This window comes from Xyrauchen texanus, chromosome 14, assembly GCF_025860055.1.
Source record: "Xyrauchen texanus isolate HMW12.3.18 chromosome 14, RBS_HiC_50CHRs, whole genome shotgun sequence".
NCBI lineage: Eukaryota > Metazoa > Chordata > Actinopteri > Cypriniformes > Catostomidae > Xyrauchen > Xyrauchen texanus.
In genome coordinates, this window is record NC_068289.1 from 28527332 (window position 1) to 28542644 (window position 15313).

The window sequence follows — 15313 nt, forward strand, 5'->3', positions numbered from 1 at the left end:
TGAGTATGGTAAAAGTCTGGTTTAGTCACTTATTTTTGTAACCTACCCTGAGATATCCACTCAACATGGTGAGAGAAAAGAAACTTGCAAAACAATCATTTTAATTTTGATTATGGTACAAATACATTTCTAAGCCATTATAAGCCTAAATTTCCTTTTGTTACGATATTTTGTAAGTAGTCTCTTAAACGTTTATCTCGTTTTTGGCAGGCTTTGCAAACTGACATATTGGAAACTTGACCTGAATTCGTTCGAATGGTTTGGACATAATTAAAGTTAATGATCAGATCGAAATTTGAATGATTCTTAATCAGTATTTCGTTAGGGGTTTTCAATATTTACGGACAAGATGAGTCTCTGAACAATGTTGAGCAAAGGTTGGCTTGCACTAAAACAAATAGTCGTATGTCTCTATTTGATATCTTCGAAAGCGGCATGTCATACAGCTGAGATGTTATGGAAATTAAATTCGATTCGGAAAAAAAAAATCACATCGACCCAATGAAATACGTCATTTGAAATATTGAACTGTTCTTTTCAAACTTTTGAATGAGTCTTTATGACATCATGGTTTTATTCTATATAAAGATACAGCCATTTTCCCGTTCAAAAATGGTGAAATATCTCCACGACATTGTTTTTTAAACTGTTTTTGAACGCCAATATTTTCTTATTTTTTAAATGGCCAAAGCGTCCATCTGATTTAAAGTATAATATTGTTTATTATCTTAATATTAATCATATAAAATTCTAACATGAATGATAAGATGTCCATCTAAAGTAGTTCTTTATAAATATATATTCATAAAGTATATAAATATAGACTTAATTCGTGAGACTTTATCCGCCCATGTTAAGTATACTGTAAAGTGAAATAAGGTTCAAGAATCAGAGTTTAACATTTTTTCTTTGCGCAGTATGTCAACCCTTTAATTAAGTTTCCCCATTTCAAGTATAATTTTCAGATTTTAGGCATGTAATAGTGTTGACCCTGCTTTTTATACAAATCATGTATTGAATTATACCTGAATTATATTTGTAAAAGACTTCGAAGTGTCTTCAAACAAGTAATAGCTATTTGAATATTATGAGGAAAACAAGCAGGCTAGCTAAAGCCCGACCGTTATTCTACTAATTTTTCTGTCTTAATAAGCCATACTCATTCGCAAACGTCCACAAAGCTTCTTTGCATGTCAATAAAAATGTTGCCTCTAGAACAGAGAAACCACATGGGGTGAATTAACTTTGCAAAACTTCACATCGCAAAGCCCTGCAAGCTGAAATGGCAGCTTCATCTAAGCATGCTCTAAATATACAGACTGCATGAACATCCCAAATTATACTCGTTATAATTATTAAACTCGTTCTATAAATGATACGAATAAAAAGTAAATGTGCTGTCCCAGCACACTTAAGTCACCGACCTAGGCTATAACGGGGAATGAACCGTCATTTCAGACTGGAAACGAACTGTAGTTTTATCCTTTCTATGTGCAGGAAGATGTAGTTAAGGATGAGCTGCCATATCAGATTGGTGAATGCGCTTGTGTTGTTGGCGTGTTGAAGCAGTGATGCTCAGGTAAGGAGCCTCTCTTGTCTGAATCACAGCGCAGCTGACTGCTCCAGGAGCCAAAGTAATGAGGTTCCGCTGGGGGCCGCCTGGTTGGAGAGGTGGCTTAACCCTGCCCGAACGAGCAGGAACCCGGGTTCTGCTTTATCAATCGGAGCCCCTTGCAGAGCATGCGGCCCTCAACGGAATTTTTAACAATGCCGATGATAATAAGCAAGAGGTGATGAAAGGAAGCTTGTCCGTTTGTTCTGTTGCATGATCATTCAGATTGCAGCTCAATACAAAAAAATGTCAGTTTGAAATCTAGACAAACGCGCCAATTTATCTGAAGTTATGTTTCCCAAATTATGGTTTAAAACGTTCAAATTTAGAGCAATGCCTAATATCTCAAATTGACCTAAAATATAACACTTTAGATATGGGCGTTATCTTGCTTGGGCCTGTTTTCAATTGGACAAAAACACATCTCCGTTTTATTTATAATAATGACTTTTATTCCACTGATTAGTCATCTCAGTGCATTGTATTTTATTTGTGGACACTTCCAATATTATTTATGCAAGTAAGTAACTGTAATGTTTAAACAATTTTCTTTTGATTCATGCACAAATCTCTAAGGCAGGCCATCTTATGAATCAAGATGATCTTTTTAATCAAATATAATGTTTCCCTTGAGTGCCTATTATGCAAAAGTAGCAACAAGCAAAGGGACTTCCCAAAACCAGACAAATAATACAATTGTAAAGAGAATTTGGCTAGTGTCACCAAGATGAATTTGCTCCGTTATTTTAGCAAGATATGCTGTCATTTAACTTTGAATATGTCAAGAAAGGGGCAAAGGTGGCCATCCCCTAAGAGATGTGCCTAATTATATAATTTGTCTTGTGAGTGAGACAGACCACTGTAAAGTCTCCACTGGGATCACTTCTTCAGCAGCAGAGTCTATCATCAGTTTCATCAACCCTCATTTAAGTAAGGGCACAGTGAACAAGTTCATTTGTCTCTTTTTCATCCACAGGATCTAGATTCTAGGATCTAGAAGTCATGCATGCCATTCAGAGGCCTACAAGATTATTTTGAATATTTGATATTATTTTATCAGGTCTTAATGTCATTAATTAATCTTTATTCACCCAAACCATTTTTATCTTCGACAACAAACATGGTGTATATCCTACCTGTCATCACAATTGAAGGGTCACGGTCAAATTACTTTTAATTGGCAACATTTTGGAAATGTATAATGGTATAGAATGTGGCCTGTGTTTTACCAAGTATAGCCATAATAAAATGTTCTAAATGTTCATAGAACTGTTGCTAACATTTCTTGGAATTATGAAATTTAAACCGAATATTCTCTGCTTATTAAGTGTGAAATGTTTTTGTGGTCATTTTGAATTGGCATTGATGCACTCGTGAGCTGAATTGCTTATCAAGGTAGGACATAAGCTTGTGCTTAGTCCTATACTTATTCTGAGATGCACAAACACAGCACTGCAAATTGCATACTATGCAGCTTGGATTCGCACCTGCTGAGGGGGGAAGGAAGCATTGCATTCTGGAGATATGCCTGCGAGCACACCTAGCGTACCTTCACAAAATGTCACAGCAGTTATGAAAGCAAGTCATTATCAACTCAGGGGGACCCTTGACACTGGTCTACGAGAGATAGTTCCAGTAGTTCAAAGCCAAGTCTAATGGCCATTCCAAGGTCAGCTTGAAACAGAGAAAGTGGCTTGTGATGTTTAAGAACATCTAGCCACCCTTGTGAAGCTAGCAGGGGTTCTGGTGGCTGGTGACGCAGTAGGTGTAGTCCAGGGGATTCTAGAGGTGAGCTTATGGGTTTATTAAACAGGGATTAGTCCCTCACTGAAATAAGGTGGGTTCTGTATATTTAAGTTAGTTGGAGATCTTCAATCAAATCATCAATAGAGTTTAAAAGAATATAACAAAGTCAAGTCAATGAAGATACAACTGCATAGAAGTGAATTGGCTTTTTTGAGGGTTTTGACTGTTTGACTGTTGAGTTCCTCTTCTTTTCCTCATCCCTTTCCTTCTTACGCTTGAAAGTTGTGTATTTGTACTCTCTTTTTTTCTCTCACTGAGAGGGTCCAGCACTGTGGCTGTCCAGCTGTGCAGGATGATTTCCTCTCACCGAATGTTGACCTTTTCCTCTATGAAAGATGCCATATTCACAGGCACGACTCTGATGTGCTGCTCATGGTAGTTCATCAGATGTGGAAGGGATCAGCATCTACAGAATGTAAAATCAAAATGGAAAGCCAATGCAGTAAAGATTGTGTCACATGAATGCACATAATGTGTAATTGACTTTTATTTATTTTAAATGACAAGTACTGTATGTAGGTATTGCAACCAATGTTGGAATTGTATAGTCAAACACATCACTAATCTTTGTACAGTTTCTCATTGTTGAGATAAGTCACAGTGCATTTAGACAAGCTTTTTTTTAAATCTCTTCTTGCATCTTGTTTTGATGTGGTTGTTGATCAAGCCACAATGTTCTTTTTTGAAAGGCCTACTGTGCTGCTGGGAATAGGAGTTCTAACACTAGCTTGCTTTTGCTACTGCTTTTTATAAAATAAAGTTATTTCCCAGCCTTGTCAAGAAAACTATATACAGTACACAGCTAATACATAGTTCCTTTCTTTTAGCCTATGCCATCGCAGTGCATATTAAATTATGCACAGAGACTGTTGCATAAGTTAAATAGTAACTTTGGTAAAGCTTTGGTCATTGTTTCAATATATCTACTGGAAATGCTCAAATCTACAGCAATCAACAACAGTAGTAACTTTTCATTAACTGGTATGTCCACAATCCACATTCAAGCAGGCCACAATGTCCATGTAATATGTTTCCTAGGCCAAAAAGCTTTTAAATCAAACATTTGCATCCTCTCCTAGGACAAGGCACAGCACCACAAATGCTTCTGAACATGTGCCACATGGACAGAGTGTTTTTCAATTGGAAGTCCAGACCCGCATTTAGGGCCATTTAAACAGGACCTGTCAAAAACAAGGCAAGCAGAGTAGTGGTCGCGTGGCTCTGAGGTTTGCTTCATATAATGCAGAACAGGCTGAACGGGCCAGGTGTAGAGCTCTGGCTCCTGGACATGTCCGTGGACGACCTTGCTCTCATCACCAAGTGTCTTGGAAAGCCTCCCAGTCCTGGGGATCCATATTTGGACCAGCACCAAGTTTGGAGGCCCACAGATGTTGTGGAGAGGCCAGATATTATGACAGTTTTCTCATGCAGACTGACAGGATGATTCATATGTGTTAACGATAAAAGGGTTCAGCTGTTGTGCTGGATAAACAGATATCCACTCAAATACAATTTAAAATTTAACTTGCATTTTTTTGTGTATGTGATTTCCTGTTAACACAATATATGCTTACAAGCAATGTCATTAACCGGGCCAAGAGGAATAGACTCCTTGTTGAGTACTCTTAATCTTTGTTTGTTTTGGAAATAAATGAAAATTGCAAGCATTTGTTTAATGTAGAACAGGTTGAAGATTTCTAATTACTTCAATTAATGCCATCACAAATTTTCCAAGTTATTGTTGTTGTTTATTTACTACACATTTCCGAGAATTTAAAGTACAGAACATTTTTTGAAATATATGAAATGCTTTACTATGAATTGCTCAGAAATTGTTTATCACAACAAAATTATTGTTATTTATAGCCATTCATTAGTAGACATATTTCTGACTATTTTTAAGCTCTGAACTGACAAAACAAGATGCTGCTTCTGCTGGTTGATCTAATCTTTAAAAACTTTACATATCTATTGGCTATATATATATATATATATATATATATATATATACACACACATTTTCATAAATATGAGCTAATATTGAACTTCCAATTCAGTGTTACAAGCATTAAATATAAATGGGCCGTGTGAAACTTTAATTCTCCAGCACTTGTATACAAGACCTTATACTAAAGCAGCCAAATTCAGTTCTTAATTCCAACCCTCAAGCTTCTAAAGACTTAAAATGTTCGTAGTCTCTGTGGAGTTAGGCCTATATCGTTGCCAGCAGCAACAACAAAAAAGAAGGGGAAAAAATTAAAAAAGAGTAACTACACGCAGTAACACTTTTTGATAACTTCAACATCGGATCATTACATTACATGGATAGAAATGTCATGAACCTAGATTCATATATTTGAATATTTAATTCGACATTAACAAATCGTGCTTAACACATATGTAGTGCATGACTTCATCGCGAAAGTTGTTGTCCAAAGAAATTAAAGTGTTACCAAGGAATCTTTTGAGGGACAAGTACAAATACGTGATGATGTGCTCGTGGAGTAATTGATTTAATGAAGTTCCTATGAAACTATTAAAAGCGAGTGGAGGTCAGGCGAGCGGAACCCCTGAGCGCTCATTGTCAGATGTTTAACTCAAGTAATCTTTTGGGAAAGACATCGGGGCTAATAGGTGAACTCACAGCTGTCTGAGTCGGGCTTGTGCTTTCAGTGCAAATAGCAAACAACTACTCACCCGGTCTCTAACTAAATGAGACGGCAAACTTTCTTAACATCATCTTCACATGCATGCACGAAGGAAAAGCACGACGCATAATCAATAGCTGCGCTAAAACAGTTGCTAGTTAAAACGAGAAAAGAGTGCAATGGCCCCTTTTCCCCAGAATTGAGTTCATAAAACATGTACTTACGTTGCACTGTATAAACACCCCTTGAGTTTTTCGACCATGAAATTTTCCTCTCCGTGTTTTAGAGTTAAATCTCGGAGTGCAGGGAGGAAACAAGCAGCCCTGCAGCTGCAACTGGATTGTGTTTTCTCACTTATTCGGAAACTTAAGATAATAGGCAGGTAGGGTGCTCGGAAGAGTTTGGCAGAGTGCCTGGAGAATGAATATGTGCCCAGTTTTCTTGTTCTTCAAAGCATGGTGTGGTCAAACATTCAACGGATGTTTATAGTACCTCGCATACTTGAAAGTTGTTTTTGTTTTGAAGTAGTATGGACGAGAACAGTTTGGTTATGCACTTTTAAACGTGTTTAACGAAGGTTAACTTTTGCACAATTATTCCGTGTTTGTCTTGCAGATGTCCTGCTGACATAACATTTGATTAAGGCTTTTTTAACAATGTAGCAAATTCTAAAATGTTGTAAATGTTACGTGGTCTACATACTGCTATAATTTTGATTAAAGGATTAGCCTACACGTTTTAAAAATGAATGAAGTAGTCAAATTATTCTACAAATAAAATGATAATCACCTATGATTGTAAACAATTAATTATCATAATTTTGTTCAATATTTTAGGATGGTTTAAACAACAGACCTGTTCATATATATATATATATATATATATATAACTTAAGATTACATTTTAATTATCACTATGGCTTCGAGGTTGACTAATCCAAAGGAGAAATTAAAACCACCGGTGCGTTTAACAAGACTTTTTTAAATATACATGTGTCATTCGATATTTAATTGCACGTGTTTTCTAACGCCCCTCTCTCCCCACAGACACCAACCAAAACATCATGGCAAATATTCCATTAGTGCCGTAATTTTCCTCTGAGACTTTGCAAGCATTCAGATGAAGTCTGGCAGTATGAGTTGAACATATGTAAGGGTTTCAAACAGATAAAGTGTAAAGATAATATTCTAAATGGAGAAATAAGATGTTTAAACTGATGCATGTTTTCTTTCCCCCAAGTACTTTAAATGCTGTCGCTTTTGCGTCACAAAAAGGGGTGCACAATGAATTGGGTACTTTGAACCCTAGTCAAACGAATAATAAGAAGCTGACGGTGTGAAATCTGACTTGACTGTAGTAAACGGACTCCTCTGATGTGATCATTCTGTCCAATAAAGGCAAAACGAGAGAGAACTCGCTGCGTTTTCAGACTGACTTCTGCTTTGTCTTTTGAAAAGTGGCGTCTGTGAGTCTGACTCTTAGAGTTACTGATTTGCAGGCTGCGTGTTAAGGTAGACCATGTAAGTGATTTCCACGGGCTTTGCACTAAAGGAGAACAAATCGCTGACAAAGGGGGTATCTTTTCGATTCAATAGCGTTGTTAGGGCGACCGAAAAGTATTCCTCAAATAAGTTCTACTTCAAAGCGTCTCCAATTCAGCTGTGACTGCTGCAGCTTTTATGAAGTCCCCCCTTTCTTTCCGAGAGGACTGTCTCTTTGGTTATTTTTCACCATGTTTATTTTGCACTATTCATAAGACACTTGTTTTAAATAAATAGAAGATCATTCTTTCTTTGGGCAAATAATAGTTTGCGGACAACAGATAGTAGCGCGCGCTTGTTTCCAAAGCAAACCGTAATGCGCAGGAGGGATTTCAAAGATTTGGGAACACAAATATGAGCGATTCTGAAGAAGTGCGAATTGACTGCTCTAACGTAGCATGAAACTAAAGGTCAGTGCGACTGTATCTTAATAGAGTGTCTCCAATTGAAGTTGCCTGTTTCTAGTGTCGGGTAAACACATACACACTCTATCTGAAGTGCCCTTGAACTTCACGTTATTTATGGGGCTTTTCACTGACACAAAAAAAGCTCGATTTACAACCTCCAAAGACGTACCAACGCGCATGCTTTCTATTCAATTGCAGGGTAGACTCTATGACGCAAGATGAATGTAATAATGTTCATTAACATGCAATTAAACTTATATATTATCTATTAATATACTTATATTATCTTTTTTTCGGTGTTCTCCTATGAAGCATAAAAAACTTCTTGATACAATAGTAGGCTATTTTTCTATTTGTATACAATGCGTTGTTTGCTGATTTTAATGGAGAATATAGTTCGTGGGGGAGATTTCCGCTTTGATGTTTGACTATTTAGTAGTAGGCTAGTTTGTAGTTTTTCTACTATAAATATTCAAATGGGACCCATAGAAATCCGATCGCATCGTGCAGTCTTTCTTTCTGAAGCGGATTTGTTTGAAGTGGTGCAGAACTTGCGTTGGCCAGTTCTGATTCCATTGTATAAGACATAATGCACTTTTAAAGTTTTATTGTGTGATATAATTAAGAAAATTAGACGGAGAAATTTGTTTCATTTCACAATATAATATTATTCTTATTGTCGGTTATCTTTGATGACTTGTAGTCCCATGTATGATTCATGTATTGATGGCTTTGTGCCATTCCGCCTTTCATGACGTGCACTATTATCAAGTGATACGTTTTCTCATTTGAAAGTTCATATGGGATATTTTTATTTAGCAGAAATTGGGAATTATTGTGGGTGGGCGTTTTATTCAAATCAACGCTATACCTTTTTAATTAAAAATGATATATGCACAATGAATCAAAGCCTTTTGCTGAAAATACCATATTTACAAGTCCTGCCTTTTATTCAAGTTTTCCATATATTTATACACAAACATCACATTTCTTTACAACCTTCTTACGTAATTCCATTAATACCATCATGCACCTCACAGAAATAGTTACGACACAGGTCATGCGAAATATTCTTCACATTATACTTCCTATTAAAGTTTGACCTTTTTTACAGAACACGATAAAAAACCATCACTTCATTTCACCAAAATTATATTATTTTTTGGTGTATCTGTACTTCCAGACCAACATTAATACAAGCAAATAAATTACAATGTACAAAACTCGTCGAGACTCTACGACAACATTCACAAGCATCAATGCCATTTACTATTTACAGATCAGTCATGGATAGGCCTGTCAATAATACACCATTTAGGGTCTCAAAGGACATATTAGTACTCTTTAATCAGAGTTACATTGATTTTGCATAAAATATAGGTTTAAATAAATATCACAAAAGCCGTCCAGACTCAACCCATTTAAAACTCGTTTTTATTTGACACTGACAACAAACAAGTAAAACCTACAATTATTGTCACTGCATTTGCCCCCAAACGCGGAACAATGCCTTATGGACATTAGACGTTTAAAATGCGTTTCTATCAAATAACGAATAACAAAAAAAAAAGGGAATTTTGTTAATACTTTCTGTGAGCTCATGTTATTTTAAGACAAGTCGGTAAGTCATATGCAATCATTAAGAAGGGGAGACGTCAAGTAGCCTATTTCATGTTTGATATCGAAATTTCGCAATTCATTTTACACGTTTCAACTGCTTATGAATGTTATCATCGGGAACATTGCATCAATGCTCTGAGCATGTTTTAAGGGCAAACTGGGGGCAAAATCTCTTTGACCCACTGACACCCAGGCTTTTCCATGTCTTTGAAATTAGAACGTTTGAGTTTTATTTTATTTTTTATTCATTTATTTATTTTTTAATGGGGACAATTGATCATGTATATGTTCCTTGCTGTTCACATCAGAGCATTGCCCTTGGATCTGTGTGTCTGTAAGTGTCCTCGTCGTCAGATTCCGACATTGGCACATCGCTGGAAGGGGTGTGTAGATTGTTTGGTCCAGCACTCCCTTGGCACACGTACCACTCATTTAGGTTTGTCACCTGAGGCGAAATGTTCGACGAACGGTTCCTGTGGGGCTCCAGGTTTGGTGAGAGGGCATCACCCATCGTCGTGGACGAGTGATGGTAAGAGGAGACCGTGTTGGCGGAAGGGGGCGGAGGAGACTTGCAGTGGACCTTCATGTGTTTACGCAGAGAGCTCGGGTGTGTGTAAGACTTGTCACAGCCCCTCACTTTACAGAAGTAAGGCTTATCACTGGTGTGGACGTGAGAGTGCTTCTTCCTGTCACTGCTGTTGGCAAATTTCCTGTCACAGCCATCAAACTCGCACTTGAACGGCTTCTCGCCTGGGAGATAACAAAAATAGAGAGAAAATGTAATTATGGTGAAGAAATCATTCTTGTACTTTTTAGGTCCAGAGAAGATTTTTGTTCATAAGAAAATAATAGCTTGTTAAAATGTAGAAATGGATGCATGACCAAAGTGTATTGCCCATGTGTTGTTTTGGAATACATCATTAATAAAAAGCATTCAGTGATTGGTGGTTTGTTTAGTTTTGAAAATCAAAACACTGTCACATACTGTAACTCCCCAGTAGCCTATTTTTTTCTGCTAGCCTATGCCATATGGAAATGCTATGGTTCAGGCATGCCACATGGAATATGCAACTACTTTGTAGATGCAGGCTACTCTCACCTTCTCTGACTAAAGCTTGCAAAAAAAGTATGTTTTACTACATGTACCACTGACTCAACTGTTCAACTGCACTTAAAACATTTGGGCCTGCCATATATATGAAATTGCCTGGAGTGTCAGAAATGACAAGCTTTTCTAAATAAATAAAAGATTTCATGTCAAAATAGCATTAAGCGTTAGGCATTGATTCACTGTGTTATACTGGGAAAACAAATGGGCTTATTAAATGCCAATACTGACTTTTTTACTCACATTTTACTGTTGATTCGAGATACCACCATTTACACAGAATTCTTAATCTAGGTGAGTTTGACAGGCTTGCCTATATTCAGAGGGCAGTTCATGTCATCACGTGTTGCTGGGTAAATATAGTCCAATATCCCAAACAATCCTTGTACTTACTTAACAGCTGGCAAAAACAAATTGGCTTGAACTCACTTACACTTCTTTTGCATAAAAATACAGTTTTATAATGGGTTCAGGGTTACATGTTTATGCTGACATGAGAAAGAGCTTGTTTGTATCTATTAAAATAGTAATAATAAATAAATAAATACATTTATGCATTTGCCAGAAGCTTTTATCTGTTTGTGTTCCCTGGGTGTAGCAGTCTATTTTAATGCAATGCACAGCTACCAACGCACAGGTGCCTTTAAATAATTTTGTTAGAATACAGTCATGAGAGGAACATCGTAAGCAGAGGCCTTCCTCTCTCTCAATGGCAACATTTTGGTCAATCCAAATGTCGTAAAGACACCATGGCTGGCACACTTTCCATATCAACATTGGTATGGACCTATTTAATACCTTTGCAATTTTACTAAGTTTGCAATTATATGTGGCTCTTACAGAGACAAGTACGTGCCAAAGATTCAAGTATTACCTCGGACCATAATATTGCCTGTAGTCTTATATAACATAGTACTCGTTTAGTTCTGATCGCATTAGCATACATTGTGAAACATGCAGTCATAATTGCAGTTTTGCATGTATTCAAGGTATAACATTTACGAATCAAAAAGCAAACAGGGTGAAACAATTAGTGTGCAAGCACAGGTTTAATGTTACTATTTATTTTTCTTATACACGTTAATCTTTCATTGCATTTAAAATAATAGCCACATTAAGTTATTCTTTCTAGATGACGATTCTTTCTTTAATCTTTTGCTTGGTAAAGAATACGCACTGTAAACAAACAAACCTCATCCCTTAGTTATGAAGAGAGGAATTTTGTGCATAGGGCGGGGGAGAAGAACGTGTTTCTTTTGCCTCGTAAAGTTGTCACATATCAACAAAATTTGATTACCACGTAGCACGAAACATTTTCATCCACAGATACATCACGCTTTCTTGTGGGTAAATGTATTTATTTATTTATTTTTTCTCAATGAATTTGTGCACTTTTCACATACCTGTGTGCGTCCTCTTGTGAATCTTGAGATTTTCCGAGCGCGCAAATACTTTGCCACAACCGGGAAAGGGGCACGGGAACGGTTTCTCTCCTGTGTGCACGCGGATGTGATTGATCAGTTTGTACTTGGCTTTGAACGCCTTTCCCTCGCGCGGACACTCTTCCCAGAAGCAGACGTGACTGCTCTGCTCCGGTCCTCCGACGTGCTCTACCGTAACGTGGTTGACGAGCTCGTGCATGGTGCTATAAGTTTTGGAGCAAGGCTTCTTAGAGTTCTGCTCCTGATCAATCCACTTGCAGATTAACTCTTGCTTGATGGGCTGCCGCATATATCGCAAAAACGCCCCCGTAGCTCCGTGAGGAGCCGTGGCGAGGTTCACATTTAAGTTCATGGAGTTGTAGCTGTGGAGAGAAGAAGATCCATAGTGCTCGGGCCTGTGGCCGAAGTGCTCTGGCCTGCCGTAGATGTCCCCCGGTAGACCCAGACGCATCTGCCCGTTGAGGGCATGGTGGTGATGGGCACCTGGGGCCGCTTGCTCGTGCAGTCCAGAGAACAGTGGATGGGCACCACCTTCCGTGTGCCCATAAGCACCTGTTGGGGAAATGAACATGCCATGGTGATGAGGGGAGGAGGCGGAACTATGCTGGTCGCCAAGTGCATGCATAGCAGAGGCTGAGAGCTCTCTCCTGAGGATGAAGTCCCTGCTGGTGGTGTAGCCTGTGTGGGGGTGAGCCAAGGGGAAACCAACTGTGGTCTGAGAAGACGTGAAAGATGCCGCGGTCTGGGCTTCGGGATGGATTTGAACAGGCTGAGAGGGACTAAGTTTGAGAGCATTGGTCTGTGCCATGTGCTCGGGTCCAAATGGAGTGAGAGCCACTCCGGGGTCGTTGCCCATCTCCCCAGGGTGGAGGTGGGCATGGTGGGAGTGCGGGTGATGCCCCCCAATCCCCGGGAAGCCTGTCATATTCTGATGAGGATGGGTTTGAGTCGATGCCAAATCCGCTAATCTTATCGCCGAATTCCTCTTGTTTAAAGGGGGCTCCATCACTACGCTGTCATGTCCGCCCTCAATGCTATTGTTTTTCTTAACTACGGGCCTTCCGAAACCATTAAAATATATGTATATGGCCGCCTATAGAACTTCTTTTGTCCTGCCTCTAACTCTGCTTGCTCCTTTTCCCACTCTGTCCTCAAGCGATTGGCAGAACATACAACAGTTGGAGGACACAGTGGGGAATAGAGTTTAGAAATGGCACTGCGGGTATTGGACAGATTTCGGTGACTGGCAGTTAAGAGAACGAAGCGATTGGCTGTCTTTCAGCGCACAGGCTCAGCAGGGTTCCGCCCCCTCACTCTCTTCATCACTGTTCACTCCAAAGTTGTGCTCACAAAGTTACAGGCAAATATGTTTACCAAGACACACACACACACAAACACACACATGTGGAAGGATGGTGTTTTTCCTTTTTACAAAACAGATTGACACTACATACATATTTGCATACTGAGCAACCGCCCACCACCGCATAAAATAATGACAAATAAATAATAGCCTAATAATAAAATAATATAAAAAATGGCTGCATAATTAACAATTTAATTATCTTGGTAGTTGTAAAGAGGAAGCATATGCTGGAAATATTTAAAATAAAAATGTAGATAACAATGTGTAGTTCCACCAAAAAGAAATTCAGCAAATATGTTTTATTTTCTTTATTACATTTTTGCAATGTGCAGTAGTAGGCTACAGTATATTGATAAGCAAGCTATATATGCAAAACTAAATTATTAGATATAAACAGGAAAATTTAATAGCTAGAACAAATAAACATTTTTGGCATAATTTCTTAAGAAAAGAGAAGACACTTCCTAAAAGCCTAGGATGTGAAGATATATTCATTTTAAACATCATTTTAATTCATGAAGAACATTAACAGGTAATTTTACATTCAAAATCAAATGTAGTAAATGCATTTTAATATTCATGTTTTAAAAATGCAATTTTGAACATCTTAGATCTTAGGAGGAAAAAAATCCACTGGTCGCTTTCAGCCATTGGTAGATTCCTGTGGTTTAAATTATAAAAATGATTATTAAATTGTGCCATTGTGCCTTGATATAATGATTAAAAAAATTAAAAAAAACATGTTTACTGTAAAGTCTTTCAAACCATGACATTTCGAAGATGTTCCCATCGAGTGTTGTTTTAAAAAATAACGTTTAAGAAGCATCTCACCTTTCACATAATTTTAATTCATGTTTATTTCTGTGTGCTGTATGTGTGTGTCATGTCATGGTACACGTCCATGCCCTTTTAGAGTCCATGTTGAACTCAGCATGAAGTGAAAGCCATTGATTTAATATGTCTTAATTCAAAGACAGCTTTGAATATGCTTCAGGGCATTTGTGACCATATCCCAAAGAATAATTGCAAAAACCAATGACCTAAGTACAGTAGAAGGTTAAACAGGAATACATCTTAATAATACAAATGAAAAAATGTGTGTCTTTTAGACTTTTTGTGGATTCTTTAATATACACCCTAAATAATTTTAAAATCCTGGAATACATTTTAAATCAGTTAGACAGACATGTGCTAACAAAGTCCACTTTTTTCTCTCAGATCACGTAAAATTTCATAAATGAGGGCTAGATTTTACAAACTTTGAAAAACAAATGTGTTAAATTTGTATTAATTTATTTTACGTTTAGCCTACCATTCATTGTGTAAATGCACCTGTTGTAATTGCAAGTGTTACGATTTACGATTCTTAATGTGTTAAAGCACCACAATGTATCCCAATTAATGCCTCAGCAGCATTACAATCTATGTGTTACAATTTAGATTTATGACATCCCAACATTTACCTCTTGATTGTAATGGAAGAATACATTATGGGAGTGTTGCTGTTGTCCTTGAATTAATAAATTAATAGTTCATTTACAATAAAAGTTAATGGTGAGAATTGTATAATGGTTGAATATGGTTAAAACAAGGTTATGAGTGAACCTTTGGTGTTTTCGGTTGCTGTTGTTTATGAAAATGACAAAATGGAGGGTAAAGGCAGCACTTGTCTTCTTGCAACCTTTGAACAGGGAGGATTTATTAACATAATAAGTTCAAAGGGTAACATATGTGGTCTCCACAGGTCAGAGGTCAAACACCCT

The 15313-nt window shown here is 37.5% G+C and overlaps 1 protein-coding gene across 1 annotated transcript; it reads right to left on the reverse strand.

Annotated features, from left to right (window-relative positions):
* Positions 1-8920: 8920 nt before the first annotated feature.
* On the reverse strand, positions 8921-13363 carry LOC127655096 (zinc finger protein ZIC 5-like). The gene is made up of 2 exons (XM_052142704.1): positions 12146-13363; positions 8921-10384 (listed from the first exon to the last, which is right to left on the reverse strand). The coding sequence occupies exons 1-2, from the start codon at positions 13188-13190 to the stop codon at positions 9939-9941; spliced, it is 1491 nt and encodes a 496-aa protein (XP_051998664.1). The 5' UTR covers positions 13191-13363; the 3' UTR covers positions 8921-9938.
* Between the last annotated feature and the right edge of the window lie 1950 nt (positions 13364-15313).

What these genes read in the sequence shown, in the direction of transcription:
- LOC127655096 (XM_052142704.1), bottom strand. Translation starts at nt 13,190, where the DNA reads ATGGAGCCCCCTTTAAACAAGAGGAATTCGGCGATAAGATTAGCGGAT. An exon ending in TCACAAGAGGACGCACACAG is followed by an intron (nt 10,385 to 12,145) that starts GTATGTGAAAAG and finishes GTTATCTCCCAG; the next exon opens with GCGAGAAGCCGTTCAAGTGC.